The sequence below is a fragment of the Xenopus tropicalis genome, chromosome 3, assembly GCF_000004195.4.
Source record: "Xenopus tropicalis strain Nigerian chromosome 3, UCB_Xtro_10.0, whole genome shotgun sequence".
Lineage (NCBI taxonomy): Eukaryota > Metazoa > Chordata > Amphibia > Anura > Pipidae > Xenopus > Xenopus tropicalis.
In genome coordinates, this window is record NC_030679.2 from 74,664,264 (window position 1) to 74,682,983 (window position 18,720).

The 18,720-nt window shown below is 37.5% G+C and overlaps 1 protein-coding gene across 1 annotated transcript; it reads left to right on the top strand.

Annotated features, from left to right (window-relative positions):
* Window positions 1-25: 25 nt before the first annotated feature.
* Window positions 26-7,344, top strand: alg10 (ALG10, alpha-1,2-glucosyltransferase). Its single transcript, NM_001016192.3, is given in 5 exon segments — window positions 26-67; window positions 1,241-1,430; window positions 2,756-2,953; window positions 3,868-5,696; window positions 6,259-7,344. Coding segments are annotated over 3 exon segments (1,410 nt in total). The 5' UTR covers window positions 26-67; window positions 1,241-1,265; the 3' UTR covers window positions 4,915-5,696; window positions 6,259-7,344.
* The last annotated feature ends 11,376 nt before the right edge of the window (window positions 7,345-18,720 follow it).

Here is an 18,720-nt window from a genome sequence, read left to right on the forward strand (position 1 = left end):
TAGAAGTCAGAGGCACAGCGTAGGAAGCAGCGATACCCGTAGGTTTGCCATATGCTCGGAGAGTCAGGTGCGTAGGACTTTGCTCTAAATCCTACCTGTATAAAATATTATAATGTATATAATCACTCAAATCCAGACAATGTAGCAGAGCAGCCCTCTTGGCTTACTGGAATCTGCACTTACACCGTAGTCTTGTTACAATAAGGGATATATAACTCAAAAGTGCTGTATTCTGTGTAATACACGGAAATAGCATTCTAAGCAGCCCACCTATATACTTTGGGAAGTTATAAAGTTTGTAAATGTGATTGCTTTTGAAAGCAGTTTACATCTTTCTATTCCCTGCATTGATGGTTCTGATTTTTAAAACAATGTAAAAGAACCACTCAACATTGCTTTCAGAATTAAACAATTGTAATCAATATATATATATATATATATATATATATATATATATATATATATATAAATTTCCTGTGAGTGCCGTCATCCCTCTTCACTTTTGCATTTTTGCTATATTGCACAGCTTAAAAACTGTTTGTTTATATATATATATATATATATATATATATATATATATATAATAGTTGTTTAAAGCTGTATAATTAAGTTTACATCCCTATTAAATACACGCAGGTCCCAAATAATTGAATGGGACTCTGCAATTAAGGAGATTAAGTAAACTTTGGTGGTACCTTTTTACTAGTTTCTACTAGTTTGGAGGATAATCAAACTATATTTCTCTATGTTGTATGCTATGCTTGTTTGCATTCTTTAGTCCACCAGACTAAATAGAAGGCTGGCCACTGAGATGTATAAGATAGCTTTGGGGGTGTCCGAGTGGTTGTTATCCTTCTGTATAAACACTTAATACACAAAAAGTACACTAATGTTTTAAAAGACCACACATAACTATTGTATAGTATACACAAGCTGGGCTGGTGGCCCTGATGCAACATTTAAGAACAAGCTGATACTTTGTTGTAAACTAGAAGCCATAAACTAAATCTCCCAGCGATACAGCCATTTTAAAGACTAACTGATCCCCAGTGTGCTTATGGGCATTGTGTGACAGATGGTCAACTAATTTACCATGTGTTTTTAGGCTTTGCTTATGACATGTATCATTTTTTTTTCTAAACTGTTTCCATGTGAATATAATACTTAACTTAAAGGTTCCCTTTATACAATAAAGTCATTAAACATATTGTCATTATATGCTAATCTATTTTAATTACAGGCTCTACACTTCTCAGACATACAGTATGGACAAGCTTGAAGGTTACTACTTCTCTGCCCTGTTCAGTGGCTGCTTTCTGCTCTCTAGTATACTTTTCTCCAAAATCACAAGGCAACAGAGGGATCCTTATATGGATGAGAGCTTTCACATCCCCCAAGCACAGCTTTATTGCCAAGGCCACTTTAACCAGGTAATGCCCTTCACTATGATGTTTAGAAAACAGTATTTAGCTAATGCCTATTTATAGCTTTACAACATCATTATGATAATGCAAGACAAAATTGAAAGCTGTTATTTTTCCTGTATGCCAGGGGATACATTGTACCACATGATTACCAACCTCATTATAGTAAATCAGTTATGTCATACAAAGGTGTGTTTGGGGCATTTACATTATTTTGGGGTGGTAAAAGATTTCACTGCCCAAATAGAGTTCTTTGCACAATGAAAGAAAACTGTATTCTATCTAAGCATTATTCCAACATCCATTAATGAAAAATGGTTTAGTTGCAATGTAGTTGAAGGTGAAAGAAGTGTTTGTTTTTCCCTTTGTTCTCTGTTCTGACGACTGACAGCTGCTACTGCTTTTAATTGCAGTTACGAATACATTTAAAGCCACAGAAACCTTTTAATTAACATTCTGTGATACTGTAACAGATTGTTACAAATTGTATATGTTTATGAGCAATTCAGGGCTGGAGTCATGTCATCTTAGTCCAAATACAAAAGATCAAGATGCGCAGCTGCAGATCCATGCTGGACAAGATGATGTTGGTAGATCCAAGTTTGTCAGGTTTTGAAGAGTTACTCAAACTTCTTATATTTCTTATATTTTTACCTGCCGAACTACCATCAGTAATCAGGGGCTGCCACGCTAGTAAGTTAGTAGGGGCCCGGGTGGTGTTGCCAACAAGTAAGCCCCTTTGAAAAATGAAATGCCACTTACAGGGCCACACTCTTAATCTACCCTTGTCACTCCACAATTATGTCTGAACTCTGCCTGTGATCCAATTCCCCCATAAGAACCGTCTGCTTCACAACCCTTAAAACACCCCTTTTATTCTCAGGGTCGATTCCCTGTCTTCAGTACCCCTAATGGGATTCTTGGTTATCTGTGCTCATCCATGTGTGTACTCCTAAAATATTTCTCATTATCTTTGCCTGGAGCAATTTAGTAAAGTCAGTGTAATTTTAGTAAAACTAATAAATCTTAAGCATTTTCAGCAACTGTAAATAGTACTTAGATCCAAAGACCACAGCATGCTTATTCCGTGTTCCCATTGTCATTATTTATGGCTACTTTTGCAGATCATGTCCAGCAATCAGCTGGTTTCTGAACTCTAAGATAAGGTAGGATGGAACCTCCCAGTATTATTGTTAATTTTGATTACTTTGCTATGTAAGCCTTACGTAATATGTAAGCATTCTTTAAGCATCCATTTTTTTATGTTAAAATGCAAAGGTCGTATCTATGTTCTTGCAGTTTTAACGGTTTATACATTTATTTGTTTTCAGTGGGATCCAATGATCACAACCCTTCCTGGCTTATATCTAGCTTCTGTTGGCATGGTCAAACCAGCTGCTTGGCTGTTTGGATGGAGCGATAGTGTAGCTTGCTCCTCTGGGATGCTGCGGTTTATTAACCTTCTTTTCAGCTTAGGCAATTTATACATGATCTATTTAATTCTTTCCAAGATAAACTGCAAAAACAAGGTAAGCTTTAAATACTGCTGAGCTTTGATGCTAGAAACAGATTGCTTTTAAACGTGTAAATATTAGCCTTTTATATAGACAAAATTAATTATAAGGAACCCAAGTATCCTTTTAACACAAGGGAAACTGTCTCACTGACAAATTCTTGTAGTTTTGTATTTTACTTTTATTAAATACAATGATTACAAATAATGATTACAAATTCTTGTAAATTACTTTTATTAAATACAATGATTAAAGTACATTTGTTTTAAATAACAGTTGCTTATTTATGCAAGAACAAAATAATTCTGATTATCTGCCAGCAGAAGGGCAGAGCCCATAGTCTTCTGAGTGGAGCAGGAAATAATGGCAAATGAGTAGGCATGTCTATGTAAGGATACACCGAATCCAGGATTTGGCCTTTTTCAGCTGAGATTTGGCCGAATCCACATTCCTGGCCGAACTGAATACTTCTAATCGCATGTCTTTTTGTCACATATGTAAATTAGGATTTGGATTCGGTTTGGTATTCGCCCGAACCTTTTACAAAGGATTCGCGGTTTGGCGCAAAACCGAAAATAGTGGATTCGGTGCATTCCAACTATAATGACAAGGGGCTATTGAAAGCACACACTGTTTTTTTTTGACTAAGAAGAAGCACTGTAACACTGTAAGTTCCCATTGACTTCAATAGGAAGTGCAAGTGTGTTTGCTTTTCCATACATAAAATCAGTGAAGTCAATGGGAAGTATAGCCATGGGTGCTTCTCCATTAGCAGGAAAATGCTACATGTTAAATTAGCCTTAGAGAAGAAAGCTTGCTAATGATACTGGAGCCGGAGAGCCTCGTGCATTAGTGTTTCATTGTTTTGTAACCAGAAATCACCATTTTTTTCAAATTAACAATTTACCTGTTTTTATCTTCTGCCCCAGGTTTCAAGCTTCAAAAAAATTTTATCCACTCTGACTTTATATGCATTTCCAACTCTCTATTTTTTCACTTTTCTTTACTACACAGACACTGGATCTACTTTTTTTGTTCTCTTTGCATACTTAATGTGCCTGTATGGGAACCATAAAAGCGCAAGTCTTCTTGGTCTGTGTGCTTTCTTTTTCCGTCAGACAAACATCATATGGATTATTTTCTGTGCTGGAAATGTCATTTCAGAAAAACTAACAGAAGCATGGAAAACTCACCTCAAGAAACGAGATGAAAATCCTTCAGCCAAGGGATCAGTTTCAGAAGCAGTGAAAGCTTTAGTGTTTCTTTTTCAGTACTGCTTGTCTGTGAGGAATATAATTATGCTTGTTCAATTAACGTGGCCATATATCACTTTGGTTCTTGGGTTTTTTGTTTTTCTGTCATTTAATGGTGGAATAGTTGTTGGAGATAAAACAAGTCATGAGGCCTGCTTGAACTTCCCACAACTTTTCTATTTCCTTGGTTTTACACTGATTTTTTCATTTTCTCATCTATTTTCCCCCCAAAAGCTAAAGGAATTCATTAAATCTGTTTGGAAGCAACCTCTTATTTATATGGCATTAGCGGGCATCTCAGTTATTTTAATTTGGAAATTCACCTATGTCCATAAATATTTGCTAGCAGATAATCGTCACTACACGTTTTATGTATGGAGAAAAATCTTCCAGCGACATGAACTAGTAAAACACTTGTTAGTTCCAGGCTATCTCTTTGCTGCATGGAGTTTTGCAGACAGTCTGAAGGGCAAGTCCATTTTCTGGTTGCTAATGTTTTACTCCTGTTTGCTGGCTGCCATGGTCCCTCAGAAATTGCTAGAATTTCGTTATTTTATTGTGCCATACATCATCTTTAGACTAAACATACCCATCCCTTCAGTACCTAAGATTCTCTTAGAGCTAGCACTATACGTGACCATAAACATATTCTCTTTTTACTTATTTTTACATAAAACTTTCCAATGGCCGGATAATGAACAAGTTCAGAGATTTATGTGGTAAAACAATGAACTATTCCTACAACACAGTTGTATTGAAAGTTATGAAATGCTGGCAATAGAAGCCTCCAGCTGTGTATATACATAATGCAGTTGTTAAGTAGGTAATACATACTGCTGTTAACTTACCTTTTCTATTCATGTTCATTTAGAGCAAATTTAAACCTTTAAAATAAATTCATGTAAAAGCACTTTTGCAACTCACAGAATTTTTATTTTGTGTTTGAGTATTCCAAGATATGAAGAAAAATGCATAAATCTAATCTAATGAATTTTGTAACAACAACCCCAGTCTGTGATACTTTCAGGGTGAAAAAAGAGGACTGTTCTTGTGTTGCTGTCTTTAGAACAGACATCAGAAAAATCTAAGATTTTTATGTCCAGTAGCGGGTCCACATTGGGTCTATTTAGGAGTTTGCCTGGCCAAGAGGGGGCATGACTTAGGTGTGACTGGGGCAGGGACAGAGCTGGGGCATGTCTGGGGTAGAAGTGCCAAAGGCCCCACCAGAGATTAATCTGACCATGAAGGTAATATCAGAATAGTTGTTTTTTTTTTTTTTTTTGGCCCATTCACAAAAAATGGGCGAGCAGGTCGAAGTATATCAGGATATATTTTTCTTCATGTCTTGGAATCTTAAATTAATGTACACTTTTACATTTTTAACATTTATTTTACATTCATTTAAGTTTACATTTATTTCTTTTAAAGGCTCACTTTATTTTAAACCTATGGGGTATAGGTTATATTCTATATTTTATATAGAAAGCCTGCATTATGTATTTATATACCGTATATACTCGAGTATAAGCCGATCCGAATATAAGCCGAGGTACCTAATTTTACCTAAGAAAACTGGAAAAACTTATTAACTCGAGTATAAGCCTAGGGTGGGAAAAGCAGCAGCTACTGCTAAGTTTCAATAATCAAAATAAATACCAATAAAATTACACTAAATATTTAATTCAAAGAAAAACAGTAAATAAGCTCTGTATGTGGAGAAGAGGGTCAACAAAAACAATATGGTATCAACAATGATAACTTAGCTCAATCAGCAACCAAGCTAAAACACAAAGAGTTAAAATCCTTCAAAACTATATATAGTTTATATAGAAAATAAAGTGCAATGTCTATTGCAGAATGGGACAGGTGAGGATGGTAGATGAAGATGAATTTGAGAGCGGGCCAGGGCACTGGAGGGTCTGATTGCAGGTGGCCTAATTTGCACACAAAGGAGAGGGGTGCTAGTCTGGAGGGACCCATGGGACCCGACTCGAGTATAAGCCGAGGGTGACTTTTTCAGCACATTTTGGGTGCTGAAAAACTAGGCTTATACTCGAGTATATACAGTAAATGGGAGCTGCTATCATCTCCATAGAAAGTACAGATATGGGACCCATTATCCAGAATGCTCAGGACCTGGGGTTTTCTGCAGAGATCTTTACATAATTTGGATCTCTATACCTTAAGTCTATTAAAAGATTATTTAAACATTAAATGAACCCAAAAGGATTGTTTTGCTTCCAATAAGGATTAATTGTATCTTAGCTGGGATAAAGTACAAGGTACTGTTTTATTATTACAGAGAAAAAGGAAATCATTTTTAGAAATTAGAATTATTTGCTTATAATGGAGTCTATGAGAGAGACGGTCTTCCTGTAATTCGGAACTTTTTGGATACCGGGTTACGTATAACGTATCCCATACCTGTACAACTCATGATTTGCTGCTTTGTTTTTTTTCAGCAGCTCAGGAGAAACAGCAGAACTTTGCATTTTAGAGGGAAGGAAGCACAGCACAATCACTACCTTATGGGCATGGTTCCTTGCTTCCCTGTTATGGTACCATGTTGCCAGTAACCAGCTTTGCTATTAGGGCCCTGCCCAAGACCTTTGCTAGGTTCTTCTGGTATTGCTTGGTAATTACAAGTGATGACTATGCCTTGTGCTCATTTCAGCTGTGGCATGAATAATAGAAGATGCCGCCGATGCCCTGAAAATACTGTGTTGATGAACAAGTTAGATGGTATACTGTTTTTCTTTAAAGGACATGTAAACTCTTTCACTGGGGGGGCTGCCTAACATTTTGGCAAAAAACTTTTCCCTCTACCCAACAAGAAGAGCCCTATACAAGTTCTTCTCAAATCCATGACTTGTCATTATGTCCCTTTTAAGGAGTTGTTTCTTTAAGTATAATGTAGGTATTGATATTCTGTGACAATTTGCAATTGGTCTTCATTTTTTTGCATTTTTTCATGATATCCAGCAACCAGGCAGTGGTTTGAATGATAGACTGGAATATGAATTGATGTGGTACTGAGTAGAATGTTAAGTAACAAAAAAAAAGTAAGAATAACAATAAAATTGTATCCTCACTGAGCAATAGTTTGACTGCTGGGGTGAGTGACCCCTATTTGAAAGCTGAAAAGAGTCAAAAGAATTAAAAAAAAAACAAAAAAAAAAACGACCAATTGCAGAGTTGCTAGTTGCAAGGGCAGTCTGTAACATACTAAAAATTAATGGAAAGGTGAACCACCCTTTTAAAGGGTTATTAACTGCTGGATACATTGTTTCAGCTTTGTAGTTTGTTTTTTTGTATTTTTATGTTTTTCTTAGTTGCCTTTCTTGTCATTTGAAATACTTTCTGTTGACGGAATCTCATACCTTGGCAACCAAATACCTTGGTTAGGTCACATTTGTCCGGTTAAATTTTTATTTTTAACAAGCAATTATACTTTAAGGCTAAGGTCAGATGGAGCGTATTCTCAGCAAGCTGAAAAACACTTGCCAAGAATACGCCCCACTACAGTAAAATCCTCCTACCTGTGCCTGCCCCCCTAAAGCATGAAATACACCTGGAATAGCACATGTAGCTGATATCCATGCAGCTTTTGACCATTATAAATATAAATTTGTTTTAATTGTGTGAAGGCAAAGCGGCAGGGGAAATAAGTTATTAAGAGCTTTTTCCTTATGTTGCATGTGAATTTTTTTCCACAATTGTAGCTTACATTTAATGTTTGAACCTTGTCTTAGAATTGACATTTGTATGGTGGTAGCCCTGTATTCTATTTTTGGGAATCCCATAGCAGTATGTAGTTATTGGGTGGTAAACTGAAGAGGCACAGGCTGGACGTTTCCACAAATTTACTGTCCTGGGTTTTAACCCTTTAATACTCTGCAGTTTACTTATAATTGGAGGAATACATTTTCTAAAATTTGTTAATTTGAGCTTTATATCAATCAACTTTTATTAAGCTGCCTGGCTATAGCCCAGTAATTAATTTACATGGCTCCAAGATTTTTGGTTTTTGTTTTACCTTTTTTTTTTTTTTTTTTTTAAATAAACTTAATTATGATTTAAATACCAAAGGTACATTTAAAAATTAATGGATTAAAAATGAAGATGCATTATTACAAAAGACATAATAAACATAACATTTATATTGCTTCAGGTAAATGGATTAAATGAAATTAATTCATACAAGCTTAGTTACTTTAGGCATAAGACTCTGCCTTATTACAGAGGAAAAAAGAAAAATAGTCCAAAATAAGTAAGAGTTTTCTGCAAAATGATATTCCAAATAATAGATCCCATACCTCCTTTTGTTTTGCAATTAAGAGCATATAAAGACACAATTATTGGAAACATTTTTACATGTTAGAGTATTTTTTATCTCCAGTGTCATGTTCAAAATGAGTGGGCATATATCTCTTGAAGGATTGTAGGCTTAAACTGACAGCTTAATAACAGATGTGTCATTGTAAATTACATACATTTGTTTTCCCTGGGCTAACAGATATTTTATCTCTGCATATTTTTATATTATAATTTACATGAGGTTGACCTATAGTGACATTTGCACTTTTCCTCATTACTCTGCCATTAACATTAATCTAGCTAGATAGTAAGACTATGAGGGAGGCTGCAAACAGGCCCTAAGCTGCCGTTAATGTATATTTCCTATAAAAACAGAGGATCTTGCCCTCCTTCCAGCACTACTTCTGCTTCTTTTTGCCTTTTCTGCACTGTTCATACCTCATCTCTTCAGGTATGCATCCTTTCTCCTGAACACCTCTTGGCATTTAAGTATTAATTTTGGCACACCATTTCCCAGTCCAAAACATTAAAAATAAATATTGGAAAAAAAATCATAAATCAATCCTTTAACCTTCTGGACTGTGACAGTCATTCCCAATGCTACAATGATAACTTTTTGCACTTTAGTGAGAGTGGCTGCCATTATTGTTTTGTGAGGTGCTATGTGAAGTTTTTAAATGTGACAGGGCATGTTCCATGTTAGAATAGAATAATACAGGCCACTAGATGGCAGCCTTTAACTGTTTTTGTACCGGTGACATTCCTTTGAATAGTGTAATTATTGCTTTTATGTCAGTTACTGTAAAAGTCCTATTTTTTATTTTTCTCTGGGAAATGTGGAAGTATACAAATGTATATTTTTTGAATAAAACCTTTTCATTTTCATTTGTGTATGGCTATTTCTAAAATTTGAATAGATGCAAATACATCTATAGAATGCAAAGTATAAAATCATGCAACATTAATTTAGGAAAAAACACTGTATGTTTCTTGTTTTTCCCTCCACCATCTCTGCCAGCCTACTCTGTAATCTGTATAGGGTAAGTGGCATACAAGCTTCTGCACCGTCACATCTGCCAGTTTGTTTGCCTGCCTGAGTTCTATTATCATCCGTAAATAACGCTTCAAGGAAATGTTTAATTTTCCAAAACACATAAGCAAAGAATCATTCCTGTCAGCTTGCCATGTTGGTGACAGCAAGCAGACAGATTGGACACAGTGAAAGTAATTGCATCTGTAATGTGGTTTGAATGGTGCCGAACCAGGCTGTTTCTCATATTCATGATGTGAGATTTAGAGCAAAAGCTCAGAATGCACAGAGCTTGTATCCTTTTACTCTAAAGGGCGCTCGGTTGGAAAACAGTCAGAGGGGGGTGAAATGTTTTCCCGGTGAGATCCGTTGACAAGGGTGTTGTGTAGGAAATGTCAGATATACTATTCTTATCTAGAAAAACAAAAATCAGGTGGGATCTCAAAAGACTCTAGTGAATTTTGGCTTAACATTATGATGAGAATTCATAAAGGGGTTATTCACAAAATTCTTTGAGAATTCTCAAAATTAAATGCCAATTTAATTCTGGAGTGTTTGTGGATAATGCTTTTTTTTACCCTTTGAGATTATATAATTTGTGCTATCTAAATGGTGTAAATGTGCACCAACTCCAGATAAAAGGCAATCTTTATTAATACAAAATGCTGCCAGGATATACGGTACAAAATTAATTACTATAACCTTCACTTGTGGCAAGTAACATACTTATTTTGGACTCGAAAAAAACATCCCTGAACAGAGGAGGGGGCCTGCGACACTACTTGTCAGCAACTTACAATGCCACTTTGTCATCCTTACCCTGGCGGTTTCACAACAATTCACACTTCCAGTCATACTTTTGAATGAGAATCATGGTACCATCGCGAATGGCTCATACTTTCTTACACCTGCGAGTTTTAGCTAACACCCAACTGAATAAGTTCAATAAGACCATTGTGATTGGATGCCTATGATTGTACTACCCTCAAGGGTTTAAATGCCAGGAAATTCCCTACCACTCATTTGAACTGAAGAAGCCACTTGGATGACTGAAATACTGTTTTCATTTGTAATTAGCCTATGAAAAGATCGTGCCACCCCAGCTGAGCGTGACAGACAGAAAAAAGCTCTGTTTCCTCTGCTCTGTCTCCTGGTCTGGGGGTGACAGGGACTTTTGCCTATTTTCCATGCCACAACTCTTTAGTAATACTAACATGTTCCTTTGAATTGTTAATAGAAGCAAGTCAGTATTTCTTTAGTGTTGCATTTTGAGCTGCTTTAATCAAAATGTCCACAAAAACCATTCTAGACTCAATCCATCTGCTCCACTTCCTGCTGGTTGGTTTCCCTGGCTGTGCAGGGGAGTCAGCAGCTCTCGGCACTGTACGATAGGAACCAATCAACAAGTAGGCAGACCTGACAGGGCACTACATACTATATTTACTTGTGTGAATGCAGGACTGTAGTTGGCTCTCCACGTTCTGTGCTTCTTGCAAGGATTATTGTAACATACCCACCACTCATTAAAACCACAGTCAGGAAACCAAGAAGATGTATGGGGTGCTCTAATAATCAATTGTAGCCTTGAGTAAAACTAGGTATATGTATTATTCTTAAGTTTGAGTAATGTTATATGTCCTCATTAAAATCAGAATTGTACAAAATTATAATACTGACTTTCCCTTTAAAGGCAAAGCTGTGTGTGGGTTTGCGGTGTGTTTCTAAAATATATGATGTCAGTGTTTGAAGAGATGTTGTTTGTAAAACTGCAATTCCAGATCTTTCACTTGCATTCTCGCATTTGGCTTCAAATGCTACACATCTATATTTTCATTAAACTTGTTGTTAAACCAACATTGATATGACTTAACATTTTCTCTCATGAAATGTTGTTGAAAAAGTGTAATGAAAATATTATGCAAATCAAGCTGGACTGGCCATGTTATTGTAGAAGATCATAGAGTATAAAACTTGCTTTACCCACAACCTCAGCAAGGCACTCTTTCTTCACGTCTTTCTTCCAGATCACCGTATAACCTGTTCAGGACTGACAGACATACAGTACATTGCCAGTTTAGGCCATGTTCTATTAGTAACATTTCTTTGTAGTGTTAGTGTTCGCTTCCCATCTGAAGCATTAAGGCTAATGCACCATGGAGAGATTAGTTGCCCGTGAAAATTCCTTTCTACCAGCAATAAAGTGAATTGGCGGTGAAAAGGTACAGTATATGTTCAACTTCCAACTTCCAAAGTTGTGTATAGTTTCCTCCTGCATGCAGCTTTGGAAAATAAAGCGACAGGTATACCTTTCCCTCGGTGGTTAACTTTGTTGCTGGCTGAAAGACATTTCAAGGAGATTAGTTGCCTGAGATTTATCAAAATGTAAATTTAAATTCACTGAAAAAATGGTGTAAAAAGCTGAGCAAAATAAATGGCGAATTTCACCATCAGAACGCTAGATGTTACATTGTTATTTTACGTAAGTTCCGTCTAAAAATGATGCTGTTTTTTATGCTGTGAAGCCTGGTGATGTGTGGCAAATCTTATCACCATAATAAATAGGCCCCAATTTGTAGTTGGTAATATAACAACAATTTATATATATTGGCAAAAAGGAATCAGAAAATAAACCTCTGCACCATCCACTGGTGTATTAATCCTAGGACTCCAAAGGAACAAAAGTTAAAACTTAACCTTTAATATAAATAATTTAAAGGTATGTCAGGTCGTCTAAAATAAAGGGCACAGCTAGGTGCCACTTAAAAATGTGTCAGCCACAGTGCTCTGTGCTGGACAGATAAGGATTAAACAGGGGAAGGGGGAGCAAGTGCGGAGCAACAATAGCAAAAATGGGTCTGCCTAGTTAGCTATCCAGCCCATCTATAGCGACCATCCACAGCCCGCACCCATCAACACCCCATCCCCTCTCCCACCCCCAGACCATCAACACCAATGGCACATCAAACACCTGCCTACCAAAACTAAAAAGAGGCAAAATTATACAAGACAGCAATTTATTTACTTTAGTAGCCACAGAATGACACTGCCTGGAATTAGACAACTTGTTATCTACAAAAACCCCCAGGTCCTTCTACATTAAGGATACCCCAGCAAACTACCATTTAGTAGATGGCTTGCATTTATATTATTTCTACCAAAGTGCATAACTTTGCACTTGTCCACATTGAACCTCATTTTCCAGTTTGCTGCTCAGTTTTCCAATTTTGTCAAATCGCTCTTTAAAGCGCCAGCATCCTGCATGGAACTTTTTGCACAAGTTTTGCACAATTTGGTGTCGTCAGCAAAAATAGAAACAGTACTCTCTATGCCCACCTCTAGGTCATTAATAAACAAGTTAAAAAGCAAGGACCAAGGACAGACCCCTGCGGTACTCCACTAACAACACTGGTCCAATTAGAAAATGTTCAATTTACCACCACTCTTTGTAATCTATCCTTCAGCCAATTCTCTATCCAATTACAAATATTATGTTCTACGCCAATATTCCTCATTTTTATCATTAACCTTCTGTGGGGTACTGTATCAAACGCTTTAGCAAATTCCAAGTAGATGACAACTGCCATTCCAGCATCGAGGTTCCTGCTCACCTCCTCATAAAAGGCAACTAAATTAGTCTGGCAAGATCTGTTACGCATAAAACCATGCTGGCACAAACTTATAGTATTATGAACTGCAATGTATTCAAGTATCCTATCCCTTATTACCCCTTCCAAAAGGTTTCCTACTACTGACGTCAGACTAACAGGCCTATAGTTTTCAGGCTGAGAACGGGATCCCTTTTTAAATAACGGCACCACATTAGCAATTCGCCAGTCCTCAACGAATCCTGAAAAATTAAGTGAAGAGGCTTGGCACAGCGCTCAGCTCATTTAATACCCTGGGATGAATCCCATCCGGTCCTGGTCCTTTGTTTACCTTTACATGTTCAACTCTCTTGAATTTCCTCCCGAGTGACCCATGCGTCAGTAGCTAAATTACTAGAACTGGGCATATTAAAAGGGAAGCCTTTATTAGCAGGCTCCTCAGATGTATAGACAGATGAAAAATAAGAGTTCAACATTTCTGCTTTTTCCCTGTTCTCATCAACCAACTTACCCCGCCCCCCGTGATAATAAGGTTCCCACCCATTCTTGCTTCATTTTTTTACTATTCACATATGTGGGCATGAAAAGGACACATTTTACCCCACCCTTGTGGACACGAAAAGGACACAGTTTACCCCCCCCCCCCCCCCCCGTGATAATAAGGTTCTCACCCCTTCTTGCTTAATTTTCACATAATTAAAAAATTATTTTGGATTATGTTTACTCCTAGCTGCAATATCCCTTTCCATCTCTATCTCTATAGCTTGCTTGATAGCTTTTTTGCATGCTTTATTTGTTTCCTTGAACCTGATGAAAGTTTCTGCTGTCCCAGCTATCTTGAATGCTTTAAAAGCACGTTTTTTCTTACCAACCTCGACACTAACACTTTTATTCAGCCATAAAGGTTTTGCGTTCCGATGCCTCTCCTTGCTTATAAGGGGGATATTATGATCTGTATATTTGCTAAGCAATGCTTTAAAGATGTTCCATTTTCCATTGACACATTGCAGAGATGCCCTTATACTGGATGCACGTTATGCATGTTTGTGTATCATTCCTAGTAGGTTTTTGAACCATCTGAAATAAAAAGTCATTTAGCATATTTACAAACCTACTAGTTTTTTCTGACTTAGCCACCCCATTACTCCAGTCAATGTCCGGATAATTAAAGTCCCCCATAATAACAACTTGACCCAGTTGTGAAGCCTCCTCCATTTGCAACAATAGCTGGGTCTCATCCCCCTCACTTATACAGGATGGTTTGTAGCATACACCAATGATCATTTTCTTTGTAACCTTTAGCCCTGCTGGAATTTCTACCCAAAGGAATTCCACATTTTCATTGGTAATGTCTTTAGCACATGGCTTTAAATCTGACTTTACATAAAGACAAACCCCTCTACCCTCATCACAGGCCTGTATCTTGACTCTTATTTTTGTTCTGTTTTTGTTCTGTTTTATTTCTTCCATTAAATCTATTTGCTTCACCTCACTTTGTCTTCTCTCACTATCCAGCCATTAAAGGGTGTTAAAATGGGGTTACTCTGCAGATGATACATGATGGCAGTTATCAATAGAAAAGTTAGATATCAGAAATGGTAAAACCACTATTCCCCCACTCGCCAGCAAAAATAAAAAATAGGAAACCCTGTTAGACTGTTATTGGTTTAAAAACCTTTTAATACAGAATGCGTGAAAAACAAACATGCTGTAAGGTTGCTATTAGTAAACAGTTCAGATTCTTCAGGCTGCATTGATTTTTAAGCAGCTATGTGACATGCAGTTAAATTGATCAGTCTTACAACATGTTTAATTGATTGCCACTTTTAAGTATCCAAAAGCTACAGATACAATATGATGCTTTTTAAGCTCTAGGCACATAGCGCAACCACTTAGCCAGACTCACCTCACTATTTCCCTTTTGCCACTTACTGAGCCACCACCCTGAAATTTTATCTTAATGCTGCTGAAAGCACAATGAACAGCACAGTTATGACATCCCATTATCTAGAAAGCAACAAATTACAGGAAGGCCATCTTCCATAAAGACTAGTAATTAATACTTATTTTAAAACTTATTTCCTCTTCACCTGTAGTAATAGAAAAGTTCCTTGTACTTGTTGGTAGGCTAAGCTGCATGAATTTATATTGGTGGCAAAACAATCGTATTTGGTTTATTTAACATATATTTTTAGCAGTTAGGCTGATGCCACACGTGGCATTTTTACGCTGCGTATTTTCTCGGCCTAAAAACGCTGCACAAGCCACACATGGCGTTTTTCAGCCTAGTACTGGTGACGTAAGCAAAGTCCGTTGCCATGGTAATAAATAGCAAAAAACGCCGCGTATTTCCACTAGGTCTGGCAGCTGCCTTTGCGTATACATAGGAAAAGCTTGCTTTGCAAGTACTGATGTATTTTGGCCTACGCTTGAAAAATCCGTGCTAAGGCGTTTTCTAGCGTATTTCCGCATTGTGTGGTTTGCTTCGCGTCTTTTCAAGCTATTTCTATGGATGATGATATCTGGCGTTTTTCAGCCGCCGAGAGAATTAGAAAATACGCATCGTAAAAACGCCACGTGTGGCATCAGCCTTATTTATTGTAATCCAGATTATGGAAAGATACCTGAAACACCCCAGGTCCCAAGCATTCCAGATAATAGATCGTAAACCTGTAGTGTGTTAAGGCATCTATCAACGACCTGTATGAGGCAGGAAATGCATTTTCATTCCCTTATTCATGGACATTTGTACCTATGTGCTTGATTTGTGTGCATTTTGCCACATGGACTCCCTGCATGTTCCTGGTTGTCTCCTCTGCTCCTCTCAGAGCCTCCGTCTCTTTACACCATCCACACCCACTGCGCTCTCTCATCTTAAACCTTTCTATCTCGCTGCTCCTTACCTCTGGAACTCTATCCCCGAATCCTTCCGTAGGGAACACTCACCCTCTCTCTAAGAAAAAGCTCAGCTGTTACCTTCTGGAGCACTAAACATTATTTTGCCCAGTCCTGCGCTTAAGGGCAAATGCCCATACCTGATGCACTCTTACCTTCCAGTTTGTGCCAGTATGTTACCAACCACTTAGATTGTAAGCTCTACGAGGCAGGGACCTCCTTCCTACTGTGTCTCATACCACATGGCACTTATTCCCTGTGCATTTATATATATATATATATATATTTATTGTATTTATTTAATATATCACTTGTCCTCCCTGTGTGTAATTTTGTATTTTGTAAGATTGTACAGCGCTGCGTACCCTTGTGGCACTTTATAAATAACGTTATACATACATACATACATACATACATACATGGAAGAACAGAAGTTCATTGACCAAGTCTTTCCCTATGACTAAAGACACATAAACATATTGGAAAACACTTGTCACTACTGGTACATACAGTTTTTGGCCTGAACACCAGAACACCACCTGTACCAGCAGTGAGACGTTTTTTCCAAGGTGGTTCTTCATCTGCCATAAGCCTAAGGCAGTGATCCCCAACCAGTGGCTCACAAGCAACATGTTGCTCACCAACCCCTTTCATGTTGCTCCCAGTGGCCTCAAAGCAGGTGCTTATTTTTGAATTCTTGGCTTGTGTGGCAAGTTTTGGTTGTAAAAAAACAGATGTACTGCCAAACAGAGCCTCATTTAGGTAAAAAAGGTTGGGGCTACTTTATGTGAATGCTAGGTCAGGTATCTTATTTAAATATTAAACCTAGATATGGGTGCTTCAGAATCACTGCTAGTTAATATAAATACAAATAAAATCTGAGTTGTAGCAAAACAGAAAAAAAAACATTTTGTGTTGTGGATTGGTCTTACTATTTGCAGTGTTTTGCATGTTTGCGTTGTCCAGCAATCAATTTTCTCAGACTGCCTGTGAGAGGGACCATTAAGTCACAGCAGGAGGGGAAGTTTGAAAACAGCGTGAAATCAATATAAAGTTTTTATTTCAAACTGGATTACTGGGAATTACAAATTTAGACAAATGTTTACACTGTACCTTCCTACCATCTGTGAAGAGATGAATATCAAAAAATTAAACAGTTATTAATGATACCTGGAACAACTTAGACAAGTTATAGGCACATGCATGACATTTTCTCACATTTAGAATTCACTGAAATTGTTTCCAAACTCTGTTATACTGACCTGCGGAATAGTATTTATACTTTTCGTCTGTAAGCTCCTGGGAGCAGGAGCTCAATGCCAGTTGTCTTACTGTCATCATACAGTGCCCTTCATAATGTTAGGGACAAAATTTTAAATCAAACAATTCAGATGTGATTAAAGTGCACATTCCAGACTTTAATTTAAAGTTATTTGCATACATTTCAGTTTCACCATGTAGAAATGACAATACTTTTTATACATAGTCCCTCTCATTTCAGGGCACCATAATGTTTAGGACAACCGGCTGCACCGGTGTTTGTTATTACTCAGGTGTGTTGCATTGCTTCATTAGTGCAGGGATAAGATACCCAGGCTGCTTCTACCATTTGGAGTCTGTAGTTGCTATTGCTCAATATGAGGAGAAAAGCTGTGCCAATGAAAGTTATGAGGCTGAAACACAAGAATAAAACCATTGAAATGTCATGCAAACCTTAGGATTACCAAAACAACTGTCTGGAATATCATTAAGTAGAAAGAATGCACTGGTGAGCTCTGTAATCGCAAAGGGACTGGTAGGCCAAGGAAGACCTCCAATGGTGATGACAGAAGGATCCTCACTGTGGTAAAGAGAAATCCTCAAACCCCTGTCCAACAGATCAGAAACACTCCTCAGGAGACAGGTATGTCTTTGTCCGAGACTAATATCTGCTGAAGACTTCATGAACAGAAATACAGAGGCTACACTGCAAGATGCTAATCACTAGTTAGCCAAAAAAACAGGATGGCCAGATTATAGTTTGCTGTAGGTGTATCAGAGTGATGGCAAGAGGGAAAGTGTGGAGACAAAAAGGAACTGCCCAAGATCCAAAGCATACCAGCTCATCTGTTAAACATGGTGGTGGTGGGGGTGTTAGTGCTTGAGAATGTATGGCTGCCACAGGTACTGGCACACCTATCTTCATTGATGATGTAACTGCTGATGACAGTTGCACAATTAATTCTAAGGGGTATAGAAACATCTTATCTGCTGAAGTTCAAGTAAATGCCCCCAAACTCATTGGACAGCGCTTCATCCTGCAACAAGATAAAAAAGTTTCTCAAAGCTAAAAAATGAAAAATTCTTGAATAGCAAAGCCAGTGACATGAATCGAATCAAACTGAGTATGCCTTTCATATGCTGGAGAGGGAAAAGTAGAAGCTGAAGGTGGCTGCAGTAGAGGGTTGGCAGAGCATCACCAGAGAAGATACTCAGCACCTTGTGATGTCTAAGAATACCGGATTTCAGGCAGTCATTGCAACAAAGTTCTAAACACGGCTGCTTTAATATACCTACTATTACTTTCTAAACACGGCTGCTTTAATATACCTACTATTACTTTGTCCCAAACTTTATGGTGCCCTGAAATGAGGGGGAATATGTATAAAAAGTGTTATTTCTACATAGTGAAACTGAAATGGG